Source organism: Nerophis lumbriciformis, linkage group LG03 (assembly GCF_033978685.3).
Source record: "Nerophis lumbriciformis linkage group LG03, RoL_Nlum_v2.1, whole genome shotgun sequence".
Lineage (NCBI taxonomy): Eukaryota > Metazoa > Chordata > Actinopteri > Syngnathiformes > Syngnathidae > Nerophis > Nerophis lumbriciformis.
Genome location: NC_084550.2, coordinates 31,693,384 through 31,715,905, shown reverse-complemented (window position 1 = coordinate 31,715,905; position 22,522 = coordinate 31,693,384). Strand labels below are relative to the sequence as shown.

Sequence of the window (22,522 nt, the reverse complement as noted above, 5' to 3'; positions counted from 1 at the left end):
GACGCCAGGCCAGGCCTATCACAAAGACTGTTATGACCTGGCCTGACGATGCACTCCCCAAACTTCAGGACTGCTTCCAACACACAGACTGGGACCTCTTCCAACAACAGGAGCTGGAGACAGCCACAGGAACGGTGCTGGACTACATAAAGTTCTGCATCGGGAATGTGACTGTGGAAAAAACCATCCGGGTTTACCCCAACAAGAAACCCTGGATGACCAGCCAGGTCCGCACACTCCTCAGGGCCCGCGACTCAGCCTTCAGGTCAGGGGACAGGGCACTGTACAGTGTTGCTAGAGCCGACCTGAAGAGAGGAATTAAAAAAGCAAAGGCGGACCACAGGAGGTGCATAGAGTCCCATCTGTCCAGCAAAAACTCACGGGAGGTGTGGCGGGGCATTCATGACATCACAAACTTCAGAGGCTGCAATATGGCAACTGCGGATCAGAGTGCGACACTGGCAGAGGAGCTTAACTGTTTCTTTGCCCGTTTCAAAACCCCCCAGCGACACTCATCTGCTCCAGCCCTGCCCCCGCCCCCACCGGGCTCCGGCGCCACTCCACTCACTGTACAGGAGCACAGTGTCAGACGAGTGCTCCTGGCTGTGAACCCCAGGAAGGCTACCGGACCAGACGGAGTACCTGGAAAGGTGCTCAGGACGTGCGCCCACCAGCTCGCTCCCCCCCTCACCAGGATCTTCAACCTCTCCCTGGCTCAGGCAGTCATCCCATCCTGCCTGAAGTCATCTACAATAATCCCGGTGCCGAAGAAGTCTCCCATCACCAGCCTGAATGATTACCGACCAGTGGCCCTCACTCCGGTAATCATGAAGTGCTTCGAGCGACCTGTTCTCCAGCACATCAAGGACCATATCCCTCCAGACTTCGACCCCCACCAGTTCGCATACCGGGCGAACAGGTCCACAGAGGACGCCATCGCTGTTGCTCTCCACTCTGCTCTGAACCACCTGGAGCAGCAGCAGAGCTACGTCCGGATGCTCTCTGTGGACTATAGCTCTGCCTTCAATACAATAATCCCGGACAGACTCTGCAATAAACTGGACACTCTTGGCCTCCCCCCTCTCACAAATGCCTGGATAAGGGACTTCCTAACAGACCGACCCCAGAATGTGAGACTTGGCCCGCACCTCTCATCCTCCCGCACGCTGAGCATCGGCTCCCCACAGGGCTGTGTGCTGAGCCCCCTCCTCTACTGCCTTTACACCCATGACTGCAGTCCGGCCCACAGTGACAACCTTACCGTCAAGTTCGCCGACGATACCACAGTCGGGCTCATCTCCAGGGGTGACGAGGCTGCCTACAGAGAGGAGGTCCTGAAGCTGACGGCCTGGTCTTCGGAGAACAACCTCGCTCTCAACACCAGCAAGACCAGAGAGATCATCGTCGACTTCAGGAGGAGCAGCACCGACCCTGCCCCCCTCTACATCAACGGCGAGCGTGTAGAGAGGGTCCACACCTTCAGGTACCTTAGAGTCCACATCTCTAATGACTTCTCCTGGACAGTCAACACCACATCAATCATCAAGAAGGCTCAGCAGCGGCTACACTTCCTTAGAGTCCTCGGGAAGTACAACCTGAAGCCTGACCTGCTGCTGACCTTCTACCGCTCGTCCATCGAGAGCCTGCTGACCTACTGTATTACGGTATGGTACGGCAGCTGCACTGCAGCAGACAGGGAGAGGCTGCAAAGAGTGGTCAAGACGGCTCAGAAGATCATCGGCCGCCCTCTCCCCTCTCTGACGGACATCTACACCTCCCGCTGCCTCAACAGAGCCAGTGCCATCATCAAGGACAGCACCCACCCTGGCTCTGACCTGTTCCACCTGCTGCCCTCTGGGAAGCGCTACAGGTGCATTAAAACCAAAACAAACAGGCTAAAGAACAGCTTCTTCCCCAGGGCCATAACCATCCTGAACGGACTGCCCCATTGTCCCTCATAACTGCCTTCTCTTCGGTGCAATAACCCATTCCACCAACCACCCTGTTTTTGTTTTGTTTTTTCATGTATATATTCATTTCACACCATATTCATTGCACTTCTACATTTTTTAAATTTTTATATATTTGCACATTGTTTTTCTAGCATGCACACATCGCACTGTATGGAATGGCCTCAATCTCGTTACCTTGCGTAATGACAATAAAGCTGATTCTGATTCTGATAACCCATTCATCCAAATGAATGACTATGTCTGTTTCAGTCACTATGTTATTTAGTCACTACAGTAATGTGTTCACATCTACAGGAACCACATGGGTTAGTCTACTCTATACAGTATTTACAACCTTACTAGTGTTCACTTCACAGCCACATATAATTATTCTACTTATTGACATTATTTACACATTATTTTGTCTGTTTAAGTCACTATGTTATTAATTCAGTACAGTAATTGTGTTCACATCCACAGGAACCACATGGGTTAGCCTACTCTATACAGTATTTACAACCTTACTAGTATTCACTTCACAGCCACAGATAATTCATCTACTTATTGGCATTATTTACATATTACTATGTCTGTTTCAGTCACTATGTTATTTAGTCACTACAGTAATTGTGCTCACATCCACAGGAACCACATGGGTTAGCCTACTCTATACAGTATTTACAACCTTACTAGTGTTCACTTCACAGCCACAGATGTTTCATCTACTTTTTGACATTATTTACACATTACTTTGTCTGTTTCAGTCACTATGTTATTTAGCCACTACAGAAATGTGTTCACATCCACAGGAACCACATGGGTGAGTCTACTCTATACAGTATTTACAAACTTACTAGTGTTCACTTCACAGCCACAGATGGTTCATCGAGTTATTGACATTATTTACACATTACTTTGTCTGTTTCAGTCACTATGTTATTTAGTCACTACAGTAATGTGTTCACATCCACAGGAACCACATGGGTTAGTCTACTCTATACAGTATTTACAACCTTACTAGTGTTCACTTCACAGCCACAGATGGTTCATGTAGTTATTGACATTATTTACACATTACTATGTCTGTTTCAGTCACTATGTTATTTAGTCACTACAGTAATGTGTTCACATCCACAGGAACTGTCATGTCTGTGTAATCATGTTTTGTTTTAAGTCATATTTTGTTTAGTTTCTGTCTTTTCACTCCCTTGTCTTGTTTGCATGATTACCCATTAGTTTCACCTGTTCCACTTTGGACTCATTGTGCACTCTTGTTTGTCACCATAGCAACCATTAGTTTTCACCTGTCACGTCACGCACCTGTTTCACGTTTTGAGTAACGCACCTGTTTTCGTTAATCATGTCTGTTATTTAAGCTTTTCATTTTCTGTTGTTCGTCCTGACGACCTCACCACATTTATGCTCTGTCCATGCCTGATACTTCTTTCCATGTCCATTCTCCATGCAACTATTTTTGTCCAAGCCAAGTAAGTTTTTGTTCCATGTTTATAGTCTTTTTGGTTTCATAGTTTGTTCTCCGCCATTGTGCGTGTTTTTCGTTTGTACTTTTTTGCTATAGTCTTTTGGTTTCATAGTTTATTCTCCGCCACTGTGCGCGCTTTTCATTTGCACTTTTTTTTTATATAATAAATAAATCATGTACCTTCATTCCCGTCTCGCCCGTGCCAACTTTCCGTTGCATCCCGGAAAAGCTAACACCCAAGACCAAGTCCTGACAGGAACCACATGGGTTAGTCTACTCTATACAGTATTTACAACCTTACTAGTGTTCACTTCACAGCCACAGATGGTTCATCTACTTATTGACATTATTCACACATTACTTTGTCTGTTTCGTTCACTATGTTATTCAGTCACTACAGTAATTACAACTTGTGTTCACATCCACAGAAACCACATGGGTTAGCCTACTCTATACATTATTTATAACCTTACTAGTGTTCACTTCACAGCCACAGATAATTATTTTACTTATTGACATTATTTACACATTACTTTGTCTGTTTCAGTCAATATGTTATTTAGTCACTACAATAATGTGTTGACATCCACAGGAACCACATGGGTTAGCCTACTCTATACAGTATTTACAACCTTACTAGTGTTCACTTCACAGCCACAGATGGTTCATTTACTTATTTACACATTACTTTGCTTCATTCACACATTACATCCAAAATGATTCAACTGTTCAATGTCAAAATATAAAGAGTAGAAATAATGACCAAATGCCAGCTACTGTCTTGTTGTAAAACAACAATGAAAATGAAAGTTAGCATTTAGACAAGCTATACTGTAGCAAAAGTCATCACAATCATGTGTGTTCTTAAATGTGTATTAAACTTCTTCCATGTGGAGAGCAGTTTTCATTTGGGCTTACATGGTAAACAACTCACATGCATGTTTTTTCCAGCGGTCCAGGTCACTGGGGGGAGCATTCTGTTCTACTTTTGAGTCAAATACAATTATCTCCGTCTTGTTCTCATTTAAGTTAGAAAGTTTACTGCCAACCATACTTTTATGTCCTCAAGACAAGACAATAGACTGAAAATCACATGATGAAAAATACCATGCGGGAGAATTTCCTCTAGGACGCCTTCACAACTTTGACCTTGGGCACTGGTCAACACTCTCTACTACCCGCAATCCTGTGGGAGACATTTCCATAACGAGAGTGTATCCTCACTCCCATGCTCGCGCCCCCCTGGGGCTAATAAGTGGAGCAGTTGTTGCCATCAGGGCGTAACCTTGGCAACATGTCCGCCGCTCACAGGCACTGGTGAATCTTTCACAACATCAACACCTAACATGGACCAAGGTGTTGGAGGACATATGGAGGTCTACCTTGGTCTTTGCAGATATGAACCAATCAGTGCCCTCCCACTACAACCAAACACTGGAAATCAGTAGATCTTACGTTTATTTTGGAGAAGAAGTGTTCTTAGGTGTGCATGGATACTTTTATTGTGTGGATATACTAAAACTCTCCATTTCCAAAACCGAAGACAAAAATGTCTTGGTTGGATCCAAGCTAGTTTGAGCTAGTTAGACATTCTAACTGAAGGTGAAGAACATCAACAAACACGAGTATGTTCATTACTAAGTTTGTTAATATGCAAAATTTTTTGTCTACTTGATACCTGCGTTATTCTTTCCATCCTTACCCTTTCCATCCTTTGTAACTGAGCTACTGTGTGGAACAATTTCCCTTGTGGATCAATAAAGTTTGTCTAAGTCTAAGTCTAGTTCAGTATTTCAAAGAAAAATGTACGTTGAAGAAATCCAATAGCTATAAGAATACTTCCTTCCATCCATCCATCCATTTTCTACCGCTTGTCCCTTTTTGGGGTCAACTGCATGAATACAAAACATTACGCAATTAGCAGTTGTACTGATAGTTGACGTAGTTCAATCAATCAATGTTTACTTATATAGCCCTAAATTACGAGTGTCTCAAAGGGCTGCACAAGCCACAACGACATTCTCGGCTCAGATCCCACATCAGGGCAAGAAAAAACTCAACCCAATGGGACTGTGAGAAACCTCCAGGCGACTGGTGCAATGGACGTCGAGTGGATCTATCATAATATTGTGAGAGTCCAGTCCATAGTGGATCTAACATAATAGTGTGAGAGTCCAGTCCATAGTGGATCTAACATAATAGTGAGAGAGTCCAGTCCATAGTGGATCTAACATAATAGTGTGAGAGTCCAGTCCATAGTGGATCTAACATAATAGTGTGAGAGTCCAGTCCATAGTGGATCTAACATAATAGTGAGAGAGTCCAGTCCATAGTGGATCTAACATAATAATGTGAGAGTCCAGTCCATAGTGGATCTAACATAATAGTGTGAGAGTCCAGTCCATAGTTGATCTAACATAATAGTTTGAGAGTCCAGTCCATAGTGGATCTAACATAATAGTGTGAGAGTCCAGTCCATATTGGATCTAACATAATAGTGAGAGTCCAGTCCATAGTGGATCTAACATAATAGTGAGAGTCCAGTCCATATTGGATCCAACATAATAGTGAGAGTCCAGTCCATAGTGGATCTAACATAATACTGAGAGTACAGTCCATAGTGGATCTAACATAATAGTGAGAATCCAGTCCACAGTGGATGTAACATAATAGTGGGAGTCCAGTCCATAGATGATCTAACATAATAGTGTGAGAGTCCAGTCCATAGTGGATCTAACATAATAGTGTGAGAGTCCAGTCCATAGTGGATCTAACATAATAGTGAGAGTCCAGTCCATAGTGGATCTAACATAATAGTGTGAGAGTCCAGTCCATAGTGGATCTAACATAATAGTTTGAGAGTCCAGTCCATAGTGGATCTAACATAATATTGTGAGAGTCCAGTCCATAGTGGATCTAACATAATAGTGTGAGAGTCCAGTCCATAGTGGATCTAACATAATAGTGTGAGAGTCCAGTCCATAGTGGATCTAACATAATAGTGAGAGTCCAGTCCATAGTGAATCTAACATAATAATGTGAGAGTCCAGTCCATAGTGGATCTAACATAATAGTGAGAATCCAGTCCACAGTGGATCTAACATAATAGTGGGAGTCCAGTCCATAGTGGATCTAACATAATAGTGTGAGAGTCCAGTCCATAGTGGATCTAACATAATAGTGTGAGAGTCCAGTCCATAGTGGATCTAACATAATAGTGAGAGTCCAGTCCATAGTGGCTCTAACATAATAGTGTGAGAGTCCAGTCCATAGTGGATCTAACATAATAGTTTGAGAGTCCAGTCCATAGTGGATCTAACATAATAGTGAGAGTCCAGTCCATAGTGGATCTAACATAATAATGTGAGAGTCCAGTCCATAGTGGATCTAACATAATAGTGAGAATCCAGTCCACAGTGGATCTAACATAATAGTGGGAGTCCAGTCCATAGTGGATCTAACATAATATTGTGAGAGTCCAGTCCATAGTGGATCTAACATAATAGTGTGAGAGTCCAGTCCATAGTGGATCCAACAATAGTGTGAGAGTCCAGTCCATAGTGGATCTAACATAATAGTGAGAGTCCAGTCCATAGTGGATCTAACATAATAGTGTGAGAGTCCAGTCCATAGTGGATCTAACATAATAGTGAGAATCCAGTCCACAGTGGATCTAACATAATAGTGGGAGTCCAGTCCATAGTGGATCTAACATAATAGTGTGAGAGTCCAGTCCATAGTGGATCTAACATAATAGTGTGAGAGTCCAGTCCATAGTGGATCTAACATAATAGTGAGAGTCCAGTCCATAGTGGATATAACATAATAGTGTGAGAGTCCAGTCCATAGTGGATCTAACAATAGTGTGAGAGTCCAGTCCATAGTGGATCTAACATAATAGTGAGAGTCCAGTCCATAGTGGATCTAACATAATAGTGAGAGTCTAATCCATAGTGGATCTAACATAATACTGAGAGTACAGTCCATAGTGGATCTAACATAATAGTGAGAATCCAGTCCACAGTGGATCTAACATAATAATGGGAGTCCAGTCCATAGTGGATCTAACATAATAGTGTGAGAGTCCAGTCCATAGTGGATCTAACATAATAGTGTGAGAGTCCAGTCCATAGTGGATCTAACATAATAGTGAGAGTCCAGTCCATAGTGGATCTAACATAATAGTGTGAGAGTCCAGTCCATAGTGGATCTAACATAATAGTTTGAGAGTCCAGTCCATAGTGGATCTAACATAATAGTGTGAGAGTCCAGTCCATAGTGGATCTAACATAATAGTGAGAGTCCAGTCCATAGTGGATCTAACATAATAATGTGAGAGTCCAGTCCATAGTGGATCTAACATAATAGTGAGAATCCAGTCCACAGTGGATCTAACATAATAGTGGGAGTCCAGTCCATAGTGGATCTAACATAATAGTGTGAGAGTCCAGTCCATAGTGGATCTAACATAATAGTGAGAGTCCAGTCCATAGTGGATCTAACATAATAGTGTGAGAGTCCAGTCCATAGTGGATCTAACATAATAGTGTGAGAGTCCAGTCCATAGTGGATCTAACATAATAGTGAGAGTCCAGTCCATAGTGGATCTAACATAATATTGTGAGAGTCCAGTCCATAGTGGATCTAACAATAGTGTGAGAGTCCAGTCCATAGTGGATCTAACATAATAGTGAGAGTCCAGTCCATAGTGGATCTAACATAATAGTGTGAGAGTCCAGTCCATAGTGGATCTAACATAATAGTGAGAATCCAGTCCACAGTGGATCTAACATAATAGTGGGAGTCCAGTCCATAGTGGATCTAACATAATAGTGGGAGTCCAGTCCATAGTGGATCTAACATAATAGTGTGAGAGTCCAGTCCATAGTGGATCTAACATAATAGTGTGAGAGTCCAGTCCATAGTGGATCTAACATAATAGTGAGAGTCCAGTCCATAGTGGATCTAACATAATAGTGTTAGAGTCCAGTCCATAGTGGATCTAACATAATAGTTTGAGAGTCCAGTCCATAGTGGATCTAACATAATATTGTGAGAGTCCAGTCCATAGTGGATCTAACATAATAGTGTGAGAGTCCAGTCCATAGTGGATCTAACATAATAGTGTGAGAGTCCAGTCCATAGTGGATCTAACATAATAGTGAGAGTCCAGTCCATAGTGGATCTAACATAATAGTGTGAGAGTCCAGTCCATAGTGGATCTAACATAATAGTGTGAGAGTCCAGTCCATAGTGGATCTAACATAATAGTGTGAGAGTCCAGTCCATAGTGGATCTAACATAATAGTTTGAGAGTCCAGTCCATAGTGGATCTAACATAATATTGTGAGAGTCCAGTCCATAGTGGATCTAACATAATAGTGTGAGAGTCCAGTCCATAGTGGATCTAACATAATAGTTTGAGAGTCCAGTCCATAGTGGATCTAACATAATATTGTGAGAGTCCAGTTCATAGTGGATCTAACATAATAGTGAGAGTCCAGCCCATAGTGGATCTAACATAATAGTGTGAGAGTCCAGTCCATAGTGGATCTAACATAATTGTGTGAGAGTCCAGTCCATAGTGGATCTAACATAATAGTGAGAGTCCAGTCCATAGTGGATCTAACATAATAGTGTGAGAGTCCAGTCCATAGTGGATCTAACATAATAGTGTGAGAGTCCAGTCCATAGTGGATCTAACATAATAGTGTGAGTCCAGTCCATAGTGGATGTCACATATTAGTGTGAGAGTCCAGTCCATAGTGGATCTAACATAATAGTGTGAGAGTCCAGTCCATAGTGGATCTAACATAATAGTGAGAGTCCAGTCCATAGTGGATCTAACATATTAGTGTGAGAGTCCAGTCCATAGTGGATCTAACATAATAGTGAGAGTCCAGTCCATAGTGGATCTAACATAATATTGTGAGAGTCCAGTCCATAGTGGATCCAACATAATAGTAAGAGTCCAGTCCATAGTGGATCTAACATAATAGTGAGAGTCCAGTCCATAGTGGGGCCAGCAGGACAGTTAAAAACCTACTAAAGATGGATAGTTTTTTATGAATGAAAAAGTTGTTGTTTTGATGGTCAGCAACATGTCGGCCATGTTTGTAGGGACTATTGTTTATTAATGAATGGTATAGAGGTGGACCTTTACATAACGGTGGTTAGCAACAATGTTAGCATCGGAATCTTCCATTTTTACTGAGAAGTTTGAACAATGGTTGGTTCGTCTGCACTGACTTAACTTTGCATCAAAGTTTTCCCGAAGAAGACATTTCATGAACGTAGAGTCGTTTTTAGCTCCTTCATAAGTGATCAACACACATTTTTCACATCGAGAAATGCAGATATGCTAATTTTGTCGGAAATTCAAGTGAAACTTTTGCCAAAAGCGTGGATCAACAAGACAACAACAACAACCAAGCGGGCTAAGTCCGAAGCGTCCGTAGCTCCAACTCTCTGAGAAGACTTTCCAGAAGATATTGGAGCGTCTTTAGGAAGTTCACCTGATGTGGAACAAACTGATCTCAGGTCAGAAGCAGACATTTCATGTAAACGTGTTGGTGAGACCAAGTACTAAGACCGAGGGCCAACAAACGTGTGCTTTCCAAAAAACCTTATTTCACTGATCAAAGGCCTAAAACTCTACAAAGAAGTTGACCATCTTGTGTGAGAAGGAGTCACATGTGCAAGTCATTTAAACGTGTTGACAGAACCTCATCGCTGAGATATGATGTCATCATTGCTGGGATATGATGTCATCATCGCTGGGATATGATGCCATCAGCAAGTTCATAAGAACTGGCCTGAACTTCATTTTGGAAATAATGTGCGTCCATAAAGTACTTTATCTTTTCAGAGTATAGTACAGTTTTTGATTCATTAGTACCGGTATACTATACTAGTACCAGTATACTGAACTAGTACCGGTATACTGCACTAGTACCGGTATAGTGTACAACCCTACATGAAACAAAGGATTATATTGAGTCTGCACTCGACCTTCAAGTTCCATCCTGCTGGTCCTCATGAGGAACATCACGGCCAACATAGCAACAAACATTCGGACAATAAAAAGTCTCCAACTCATGTTTGGAATGTGGGAGGAGCCTAAGTGGGCCGAGGAAACTCACCGCGAGAGTAGAACCTTGCAGACTCCATAATCTCCTGCCTGCGAGGCCGACATGCAAACCACGTGATCACCGTGCGACCCACATTTTCCATATCTGAAGTTGCCAACATAAACTGCATGGAGTCCACAGAGGAGGCGGAGCTTAGGTCCCTCTCCATGCGTCTGCAAAAGCCCAGCAGGGAAGCGTCCTGGTTTGCTCCTCAGGAGCAGCAGAGGTAAAAATAGAAGCTGAATGGTTTAGTTGATGAAAGACCACCTTGCTCATGTTCTCACTGATGTGGTCTTCAAAGTCTTCTCCCTGCACAGTGGAGGGAACTCCTGGAGTGTCCTCGCTTTTAAGACTCCTCAAAGATCCTGTCCACTCCTGGAGTGTCCTCGCTTTTAAGACTCCTCAAAGATCCTGTCCACTCCTGGAGTGTCCTCGCTTTTAAGACTCCTCAAAGATCCTGTCCAGTCAGCAGAATGTTTGCCAAACGAGAGTTTGAAAGAACAAAGAGGTTTTTTGTTTTTAGAAACTAACTAGAAGAGGCAATTGCTGAAGGAAATTGCATGTGAATGTTCCAATGGTGAAGTTGAAGTGAAATGCTGACAGAAAGTAGTAGGATTGGAAGAATAGTTTCAATGTTGAAGAGCTTGAATTTCCAGGAAAGTCAGAATTAAGTTTGGAACTTGGGAAAGTGTTAGTTTGAATGTCCAGGATGAGTGGAATGTGTTGATGTTGGAATGCTTTCAATAGCTTGAAAAATGTGGGAATTGTGCAACTTGGAAAAATGTCCCATTCATTTCCATAGGAACTTCCTGGAATTTTGGAAAAAGCAGGATTTAAAAAAAAAATGATTAGGAGCATGAATGTCCTGAATGAGCCTAATTGGTTGGTGTTAGAATTGTTTAAATCGGTCAAGAAATGTTGAATTAGTAACAGTTTTTAATTGAGAAATTCCTGGAATTTTGGGAAAACCAGGAATTGTTCTAGTTCCTTAACCAACTTTGGTTTTTGTCCTGAACGTGAGGAGTGTTTTGACGATGGGACGTTTGAAATGGGTTGAAAAATGTGAAAGAAGTAGTCGAACTTAAGGGTGGAAATAGGTTACCAAAAACCGGGAATTTCTGGAAATGTGTTGAATGTGGAAAAATGGCAGTTTGAATGTCCAAGATGAGTGGAAGGTGTTGATGTTTGAATAGGTTGAAAAATGTGGGAATTGTGCAACTTGGAAAAATGTCCCCATTCATTTCAATGGGAACTTCCTGGAAATTTGGACATTTCGGGAAAAGCGGGAATTTAAAAAAAATGCTAAAAGACTGTGAATGTTGTGAATGAGTTCAATTGGTTGGCGTTGGATTTTTTCAAAACAGTCGAAAAATGTTGAAGTCGTACTTTCATTACTTTCAGGAATTCCTGGATTTTTTAAAACTTGAAAATATGATAGTTTGAATGTCCAGAATTGTGGAATATGTTGATGTTTGAATAGGTTGAAAAATGTGGGAATTGTGCAACTTGGAAAAATGTCCCATTCATTTCCATAGGAACTTCCTGGAATTTTGGAAAAAGCGGGATTTAAAAAAAAAAAAATGATTAGGAGCATGAATGTCCTGAATGAGCCTAATTGGTTGGTGTTAGAATTGTTTAAATCGGTCAAGAAATGTTGAATTAGTAACAGTTTTTAAATGAGAAATTCCTGGAATTTTGGGAAAACCAGGAATTGTTCTAGTTCCTTAACCAACTTTGGTTTTCGTCCTGAATGTGAGGAGTGTGTTGACGATGGGACGTTTGAAATGGGTTGAAAAATGTGAAAGAAGTAGTCGAACTTAAGGGTGGAAATAGGTTACCAAAAACCGGGAATTTCTGGAAATGTGTTGAATGTGGAAAAATGGCACTTTGAATGTCCAAGATGAGTGGAAGGTGTTGATGTTTGAATAGGTTGAAAAATGTGAGAATTGTGCAACTTGGAAAAATGTCCCACTCATTTCCATAGGAACTTCCTGGAATTTTGGAAAAAGCGGGATTTAAAAAAAAAAAGATTAGGAGCATGAATGTCCTGAATGAGCCTAATTGGTTGGTGTTAGAATTGTTTAAATCGGTCAAGAAATGTTGAATTCGTAACAGTTTTTAATTGAGAAATTCCTGGAATTTTGAGAAAACCAGGAATTGTTCTAGTTCCTTAACCAACTTTGGTTTTTGTCCTGAATGTGAGGAGTGTGTTGATGGTGGGACGTTTGAAATGGGTTGAAAAATGTGAAAGAAGTAGTCAAACTTAAGGGTGGAAATAGGTTACCAAAAACCGGGAATTTCTGGAAATGTGTTTAATGTGGAAAAATGGCAGTTTGAATGTCCAAGATGAGTGGAAGGTGTTGATGTTTGAATAGGATGAAATATGTGGGAAGTGTGCAACTTGGAAAAATGTCCCCATTCATTTCAATGGGAACTTCCTGGAAATTTGGACATTTCGGGAAAAGCGGGAATTAAAAAAAAAACGCTAAAAGACTGTGAATGTTGTGAATGAGTTCAATTGGTTGGTGTTGGATTTTTTCAAAACAGTCGAAAAATGTTGAAGTCGTACTTTCATTACTTTCAGGAATTCCTGGAATTTTTTAAACTTGAAAATATGATAGTTTGAATGTCCAGAATTGTGGAATATGTTGATGTTTGAATAGGTTGAAAAATGTGGGAATTGTGCAACTTGGAAAAATGTCCCATTCATTTCCATAGGAACTTCATGGAATTTTGGAAAAAGCGGGATTTAAAAAAAAAAAATGATTAGGAGCATGAATGTCCTGAATGAGCCTAATTGGTTGGTGTTAGAATTGTTTAAATCGGTCAAGAAATGTTGAATTAGTAACAGTTTTTAATTGAGAAATTCCTGGAATTTTGGGAAAACCAGGAATTGTTTTAGTTCCTTAACCAACTTTGTTTTTGTCCTGAATGTGAGGAGTGTTTCGACGGTGGGACGTTTGAAATGGGTTGAAAAATGTGAAAGAAGTAGTCGAACTTAAGGGTAGAAATAGGTTACCAAAAACCGGGAATTTCTGGAAATGTGTTGAATGTGGAAAAATGGCAGTTTGAATGTCCAAGATGAGTGGAAGGTGTTGATGTTTGAATAGGTTGAAAAATGTGGGAATTGTGCAACTTGGAAAAATGTCCCCATTCATTTCAATGGGAACTTCCTGGAAATGTGGACATTTCGGGAAAAGCGGGAATTTAAAAAAAATGCTAAAAGACTGTGAATGTTGTGAATGAGTTCAATTGGTTGGCGTTGGATTTTTTCAAAACAGTCGAAAAATGTTGAAGTCGTACTTTCATTACTTTCAGGAATTCCTGGAATTTTTTAAACTTGAAAATATGATAGTTTGAATGTCCAGAATTGTGGAATATGTTGATGTTTGAATAGGTTGAAAAATGTGGGAATTGTGCAACTTGGAAAAATGTCCCATTCATTTCCATAGGAACTTCCTGGAATTTTGGAAAAAGCGGGATTTAAAAAAAAAAAATGATTAGGAGCATGAATGTCCTGAATGAGCCTAATTGGTTGGTGTTAGAATTGTTTAAATCGGTCAAGAAATGTTGAATTAGTAACAGTTTTTAATTGAGAAATTCCTGGAATTTTGGGAAAACCAGGAATTGTTCTAGTTCCTTAACCAACTTTGGTTTTTGTCCTGAATGTGAGGAGTGTTTCGACGGTGGGACGTTTGAAATGGGTTGAAAAATGTGAAAGAAGTAGTCGAACTTAAGGGTGGAAATAGGTTACCAAAAACCGGGAATTTCTGGAAATGTGTTGAATGTGGAAAAATGGCAGTTTGAATGTCCAAGATGAGTGGAAGGTGTTGATGTTTGAATAGGTTGAAAAATGTGGGAATTGTGCAGCTTGGAAAAATGTCCCCATTCATTTCAATGGGAACTTCCTGGAAATTTGGACATTTCGGGAAAAGCGGGAATTTAAAAACAATGCTAAAAGACTGTGAATGTTGTGAATGAGTTCAATTGGTTGGTGTTGGATTTTTTTCAAAACAGTCGAGAAATGTTGAAGTCGTACTTTCATTACTTTCAGGAATTCCTGGAATTTTTTAAACTTGAAAATATGATAGTTTGAATGTCCAGAATTGTGGAATATGTTGATGTTTGAATAGGTTGAAAAATGTGGGAATTGTGCAACTTGGAAAAATGTCCCCATTCATTTTAATGGGAACTTCCTGGAAATTTGGACATTTTGGGAAACGCGGGAATTAAAAAAAAATGCTAAAAGACTGTGAATGTTGTGAATGAGTTGGTGTAAGATTTTTTCAAAACGGTCGAGAAATGTTGAAGTAGTAACATTTTTAATTGAAAAATCGTATTACGTCATTCCTGGAATTTCGGGAAAAGCGGGAATTTTTCCAGTTAGAAAAACAACTTTGTTTTTTGTCCTGATGAAGAGGAATGTTTTGACCGCAAATAAGTTGAAGTGGGTGGAAAAATGTAGAAGTAGTCGAACAGAGACATGGGTGAAAAAGGGGTTTTAAAAAACGGGACTTCCAGGAATTCCTGGAATTTTTTTAAAACTTGAAAAATTATAGTTTGAAGGTGGAATGGTTTGCATAGGTTGAAAAATGTGGGAATTGTGCAACGTGGAAAAATATCCCATTCATTTCAATGGGAACTTCCTGGAAATTTGGAAATTTCAGGAAAAGCGGGAATTTTTTAAAAATGCTAAAAGCCTGTCAATTTTGTGAATGAGTTGGTGTTGGAATTTTTCAAAACGGTCGAGAAATGTTGAAGTAGTAACATTTTTAATTGAGAAATTGTATTACGTAATTCCTGGAATTTCGGGAAAACCGGGAATTTTTCCAGTTCAAAAAACAACTTAATTTTTTGTCCTGATTAAGAGGAATGTTTTGACGGTGGAAAGGTTGAAGTGGGTTGAAAAATGTGGAAGGAGTAGTTGACAGAAAAAAGGGTGAAAAAAGGGTTTTCAAAAACGAGACTTCCAGGAATTCCTGGAATTTTTTTAAACTTGAAAATATGATAGTTTGAATGTCCAGAATGGTGGAATATGTTGAAGGTGGAATAGTTTGAATAGGTTGAAAAATGTGGGAATTGTGCAATGAGGAAAAATGTCCCATTCATTTCAATGGGAACTTCCTGGAAATTTAAAATTTTCGGGAAAAGTGGGATTTAAAAAAAAAAAGCTAAACGACTGTGAATGTTGTGAATGAGTTGGTGTTGGAATTTTTCAAAACGATCGAGAAATGTTGAAGTAGTAACATTTTTAATTGAGAACTGGTATTACGGAATTCCTGGAATTTCGGGAAAACCGGGAATTTTTCCAGTTAAAAAAAACAACTTAGTTTTTTTGTCCTTATTAAGAGGAATGTTTTGACGGTGGAACGGTTGAAGTGGGTTGAAAAATGTGGAAGGAGTAGTCGACAGAAAAAAGGGTGAAAAAAGGGTTTTAAAAAACGGGACTTCCAGGAATTCCTGGAGTTTTTTAAAACTTGAAAATTTGATGGTTTGAATGTCCAGAATTGTGGAATGTGTTGATGTTGGAATGGTTTGAATAGCTTGAAAAATGTGGGAATTGTGCAACGTGGAAAACTGCCCGATTCATTTCAATGGGAACTTCCTGGAAATTTGGAAATTTCGGGAAAAGTGGGATTTTTTTTTAAATGCTAAAAGGCTGTAAATTCTGTGAATGAGTTGGTGTTGGAATTGTTCAAAACGGTCGAGAAATGTTGAAGTAGTAAAATTTTTAATTGAGAAATGGTATTACATAATTCCTGGAAAACCGGGAATTTTTCCAGTTCAAAAAACAACTTTGTTTTTTTTCTTGAATAAGAGGAATGTTTTGACGATGGATAGTTGGAAGTGGGTTGAAAAATGTGGAAGGAGTAGTCGACAGAAAAAAGGGTGAAAAAAGGGTTTGAAAAAAAACGTACTTCCAGGAATTCCTGGACATTGTTAAAACTTGAAAAAATGATGGTTTGAATAGGTTGAAAAATGTGGGAATTGTGCAATGTGGAAAAATGTCCCATTCATTTTGAATGGGAACTTCCTGGAAATTTCGGGAAAAGTGGGAATTTTTTAAAAATGCTAAAAGACTGTGAATTTTGTGAATAAGTTAGTGTTAGAATTTTTCAAAACGGTCGAGAAATGTTGAAGTAGTAACATCAAAAGCCACATCAGGATAAAGGATATCACCACATGGGCTCAGGAACACTTCAGAAAACCACTGTCAGTAACTACAGTTGGTCGCTACATCTGTAAGTGCAAGTTAAACTCTACTATGCAAAGCCAAAGTCATTTATCAACAACACCCTCTAACTAAACTGTCAATAAAATTAAAGTGGAAATGAAAATAGAGATTCACCACTTTAGTCATAATTTTTGCGCTTAAGACACTTCTGATTGTTTGATATTGTCATTACAAAGAAAGTGAGTGAGTTCTTCAGGACATCTTCACTTTTCTGACCTTGAGGCCCTACTTGTCCACTACAGAGGGGCCCGGGACCCACTCAAATATTAACATTAAATTAGTCATCTTACTCATGATTTGAATCATTTTCAATAATTACATGTAACCTGCTCACAGTTGGTCAACGATTATTACCAAGACTTAGTTCAGGCTGATTACAAAAATAATCCTCATCAATTACACTGCAAAAGAAGGACTCGTAAAAACTGATGGAAAAACATTACATACAATTATGCAGTTATAAAATAAATACAATGTTTCTTGAATAAATGGCTTCCTGTTCCACTCAGGATTGAATTCAAAGTCTCAATACTAACCCACCAGTGCCTCCATGGAAATGCCCCCCTCTACCTCAAAGAACTGCTCACCCCCAAATCCTCCACACGACACCTCCGCTCCGGACAGGCTAACTTCCTCCAACCTCCGAGGACAAAGCTACGAACAATGGGAGTCCGGCCTTTCTGCTCCGCCGCTCCCAGTCTGTGGAACACTCTCCCTGACCACCTGAGGGCACCACAGACTGTGGATGCTTTTAAAAAAGCCGCCGCTCCCAGTCTGTGGAACGCTCTCCCTGACCACCTGAGGGCACCACAGACTGTGGATGCTTTTAAAAAAGCCGCCGCTCCCAGTCTGTGGAACGCTCTCCCTGACCACCTGAGGGCACCACAGACTGTGGATGCTTTTAAAAAAGGCTTAAAAACCCTTCTTTTAAAAAAAGCCTTTTTTTGCATATATGCGTGCTAGTTCTAGTTTTTATTTTTATTATCTTTTAATTTTTTTTAATACACTGTAGCACTTTAGGTTGTTTGCTCAATGTAAAGTGTTTTGTTACAAATAAAATATATTATTATTATTATTAAACTCAAGTAAAATACAGCTTCACCACTTTATTCATATTTTTTGTGCTTAAGAAACTTCTCTGTGACTTTAGCTCCAGACTTCTTCTGTTTGTTTGATGTTGTCATTACTGCCACAAGTGGTGGAGTAGTGTATTACACAGACTATATTGGTGGCCCTCTAGGGGGTAATTGGTTGAGGTTAAGAGATTAAGGTGACAAAGTATCTGCAGTTGCCACTGGAAACAAGGTCACGTGTTGCCACAGGAACAGAATTACCCACATTTCCCCCGGGGACTTACCCATTAGCGAGGTTGTCCTCGTCATCCGGGAGGCACTTTCCCAGAAGGTCACTGTCGCTCAGGTAACGGGACTTCAGCTCGCCGTCCTCCAGCCCGTCCAGCAGCTCGATGCGCGACGTGCTGCTGAGGCGTCCCGAGCAGCGAGCGGGCATGGTCTGGCAGGTGGTCTTGACCCCCTGGTATCCTCCCGCCGTGGAGGACGGGGCGTCGCCCGCCTGGAGGCGAGGACTAGATTGGCCGTGGCGCCAGGACAGCGGCGAGGAGCGGTTGGAGAGGCTGGACATGCTGCGGGCGTTGGTCTCGTCGCTGTCGTATGCCACGTTGCTGCTCTCCAAACAGCTGTGGACAAACACGGGTGGTAATCGGTCTGACTTTCCAAAACCAGTGTTCAGTTTTGTTCGGTACCTGCTTGGAACTACCACTTGTTCCAGACTCCACAGTGGGTCAGAAATGGAAAGGGTTCACTCCATCCAATACATTTCACTTCATTACATAACTACAGGCAGAAAGTCATAAATACTGTAAAGGACAAAGAGAGTATTTTTATCCGTCCTTCTTGGATAATTTATGAGTAACGACTGAAGGAACCTGGACAGGACCAGACAGTCTTTGGATTAAGTGACCACAGTAGTAACGACTGAAGGAACCTGGACAGGACCAGACAGTCTTTGGACTAAGTGACCACAGTAGTAACGACTGAAGGAACCTAGACAGGACCAGACAGTCTTTGGACTAAGTGACCACAGTAGTAACGCCTGAAGTGACCTGGACAGGACCAGACAGTCTTTGGACTAAGTGACCAAAGTAGTAACGCCTGAAGGGACCTGGACAGGACCAGACAGTCTTTGGACTAAGTGACCAAAGTAGTAACGCCTGAAGGAACCTGGACAGGACCAGACAGTCTTTGGACTAAGTGACCACAGTGGTAACGACTGAAGGAACCTGGACAGGACCAGACAGTCTTTGGACTAAGTGACCACAGTAGTAAACAATCACAGGTTTTTACTATCTTTGGAAATATTGATTTGCTTTCAATTGAACTGAAACTTTTATGATTTCATAGACCAAGAGTTCTTCACCTTTTTGACCTCGGGGCCCAACTTTTTCACTACATAGGGGACCGGGGCCCACTCTGATATTAACACTGAACTCGTATTCTTTGAATCATATTCAATAATTATATACAGTTTAACAGGATAAACATTGTCAAAGATATGTGTTGATCACAAAGATTATTATCAAGACTTAGGTCAGACTGATTAGAAAAATAAAAACCAATCAAATATATTAGAAGAGAAGGGACTCATAACAACTGATGAAATAATACATTTAAATACAATTAAGCATTTTTAAAATAAAAACATTCTAACTAAATAAATATTGCTAAAATATATGTTTCTTTATACATATTATTGAAAATAAAAACAAAGCTTCAGTACTTTAGTCATATTTTTTGCCCTTAAGAAATTTCTCTATGACTTTAGGTTGTTTGATATTGTCCTTACTGCCACAAGTGGTGGAAAAGTGTATCACCACTGAACACATACACATATTTTTTAATAAAACAACCGAGAGACCTGGCAGATTTCCTTCGTATGATTGTTGACGAATGGATACATGTTCTGCATGTTTCTTTTCAACCGTTTTCGTGTGTCCTTTGAGTTTATCTACAGACCACGATCACTCCACCCTAGTGGGTACTCGGTGTGTATCTAAGGGGTGTGTTGATGTGGTGGTGCACACCCTAGTGCAGGGGTGTCAAACTCAAATACAGAGTGGGCCAAAATGTAAAACTGAACAAAGCCGCGGGCCAAGGTTGAACAAATGAACCTTTTAATAGGGACCCAAACAAGTTTTGCATTAAATATTGAACAAGCAAGGCTTATATAACTTTATAGTGACATGCAAAATCCAGTTTCAAATAATAATAATTAAAAAATATCAATGGCATATCAAATACAATTTAAATAAAAATTGAATGCCTCTTTTCTATTTGAAGCCTTCTGAGGTAAATATCAACATTAACTTTTTCCACAGGCTAATAAATTTGAAAATAAAATAATGAATAAACCAACCATTCAGGACTTTAAACTGCTCAGTTTGCAACACACTGATCTAATCTGATGTGCCCAAGCCAGATACCTGCCATCTTTTCTTGAATGCTAGTTCATTAATGTCGGGGCTTAGGCTTTGAGCTGAGGCAACCCTCATTATCAAACGAAAGTGTTCATCAGTCATTATTTCTCGTATTCCACAGTCTTGGGGGCGTGCCTTACAGGCACTGCTTTTAACGTCCTCTACGAGCTGACGTCACGTCCGCTTTTCATTCCTTCTAACAACGTGCCCGCCCAGTCACAAAATATGAGCGGCTTTTGTATGCACACACACGCGAATGCGATGCATACTTCATCAACAGCGATACAGGTTACACTGAGAGTGGCCGTATAAACAACTTTAACATTGTTAGAAATATACGCCACACTGTGAATCCACACCAAACAAGAATGACAAACACATTTTGGGAGAACATCCGCACAGTAACACAACATAAACACAACAGAACAAATACCTAGAACCCTTTCCAGCACTAACTCTTCCGGGACGCTACAACATACACCCCCGCTACCTCCAAAGCCCACCGCCCCGCCCCCTACACACATACACACACCTTGTAGCGTCCCGGAAGAGTTAGTGCTGCAAAGGGTTCTGGGTATTTGTTCTGTTGTGTTTACGTTGTGTTACAGTGCGGATGTTCTCCCGAAATATGTTTGTCATTCTTGTTTGGTGTGGATTCATAGTGTGGCGTACATTTCTAACAATGTTAAAGTTTTTTATACTGGCACCCTCAGTGTAACCTGTATCTCTGAAGATCAAGTATGCGTTAGTGCACACCCTAGTGGGTACTCGGTGTGCATCTAGGGGGTGTTGATGTGGTGGTGCACACCCTAATGGGTACTGGGTGTGCATCTAGATCTAGGGGGTGTTGATGTGGTGGTGCACACCCTAGTGGGTACTGGGTGTGCATCTAGGGGGTGTTGATGTGGTGGTGCACACCTGTGGCTGAGCTGTGAGCCTCGCAGACTCGACATGGTGTCTTCCAAATTCTGGCGGAGGTCGAGGACATTCTGAACTGTGCGCTTCCTCTGCGACTCAGGATCTGCAGGTGGATGCACACAAACACAAAGTCACCTTTTTGTGGCTTTGAGAACACAAAGAGAACAAACTGTGATCAACTTCTTGAAAGAGAGCAGACATATTTGGTTATTTTATACCGACCGCATCACAACTACGTATAAACCTCTGTGGAAGTCTAAAAGAGGAACTGCACTTTTATGGAGCTGTGTCTATCATTTACAATCCTTATGTAAGACAAACACACATACAGGTAAAAGCCAGTAAATTAGAATATTTTGAAAAACTTGATTTATTTCAGTAATTGCATTCAAAAGGTGTAACTTGTACATTATATGTATTCATTGCACACAGACTGATGCATTCATATGTTTATTTCATTTAATTTTGATGATTTGAAGTGGCAACAAATGAAAATCCAAAATTCCGTGTGTCACAAAATTAGAATATTGTGTAAGGCTAATACAAAAAAGGGATTTTTAGAAATGTTGGCCAACTGAAAAGTATGAAAATGAAAAATATGAGCATGTACAATACTCAATACTTGGTTGGAGCTCCTTTTGCCTCAATTACTGCGTTAATGCGGCGTGGCATGGAGTCGATGAGTTTCTGGCACTGCTCAGGTGTTATGAGAGCCCAGGTTGCTCTGATAGTGGCCTTCAACTCTTCTGCATTTTTGGGTCTGGCATTCTGCATCTTCCTTTTCACAATACCCCACAGATTTTCTATGGGGCTAAGGTCAGGGGAGTTGGCGGGCCAATTTAGAACAGAAATACCATGGTCCGTAAACCAGGCACGGGTAGATTTTGCGCTGTGTGCAGGCGCCAAGTCCTGTTGGAACTTGAAATCTCCATCTCCATAGAGCAGGTCAGCAGCAGGAAGCATGAAGTGCTCTAAAACTTGCTGGTAGACGGCTGCGTTGACCCTGGATCTCAGGAAACAGAGTGGACCGACACCAGCAGAAGACATGGCACCCCAAACCATCACTGATGGTGGAAACTTTACACTAGACTTCAGGCAACGTGGATCCTGTGCCTCTCCTGTCTTCCTCCAGACTCTGGGACCTCGATTTCCAAAGGAAATGCAAAATTTGCTTTCGTCAGAAAACATGACTTTGGACCACTCAGCAGCAGTCCAGCTGGTGTCGGTCCACTCTGTTTCCTGAGATCCAGGGTCAACGCAGCCTTCTACCAGCAAGTTTTAGAGCACTTCATGCTTCCTGCTGCTGACCTG

The 22,522-nt window shown here is 40.9% G+C and overlaps 1 protein-coding gene across 2 annotated transcripts in view; it reads right to left on the bottom strand.

Moving 5' to 3' along the window:
* Positions 1-22,522, bottom strand: part of nav1b (neuron navigator 1b) — a 98,648-nt gene that overhangs the window by 61,030 nt on the left and 15,096 nt on the right. For both annotated transcript variants that reach the window (XM_061937202.1, XM_061937211.1), the window contains exons 2-3: positions 21,212-21,314; positions 18,158-18,496 (exon numbers count right to left, since the gene is read on the bottom strand). In XM_061937202.1, the coding sequence (XP_061793186.1) occupies positions 18,158-18,496; positions 21,212-21,314 (442 nt within the window). The remainder of the gene's footprint in view (positions 1-18,157; positions 18,497-21,211; positions 21,315-22,522) is intronic.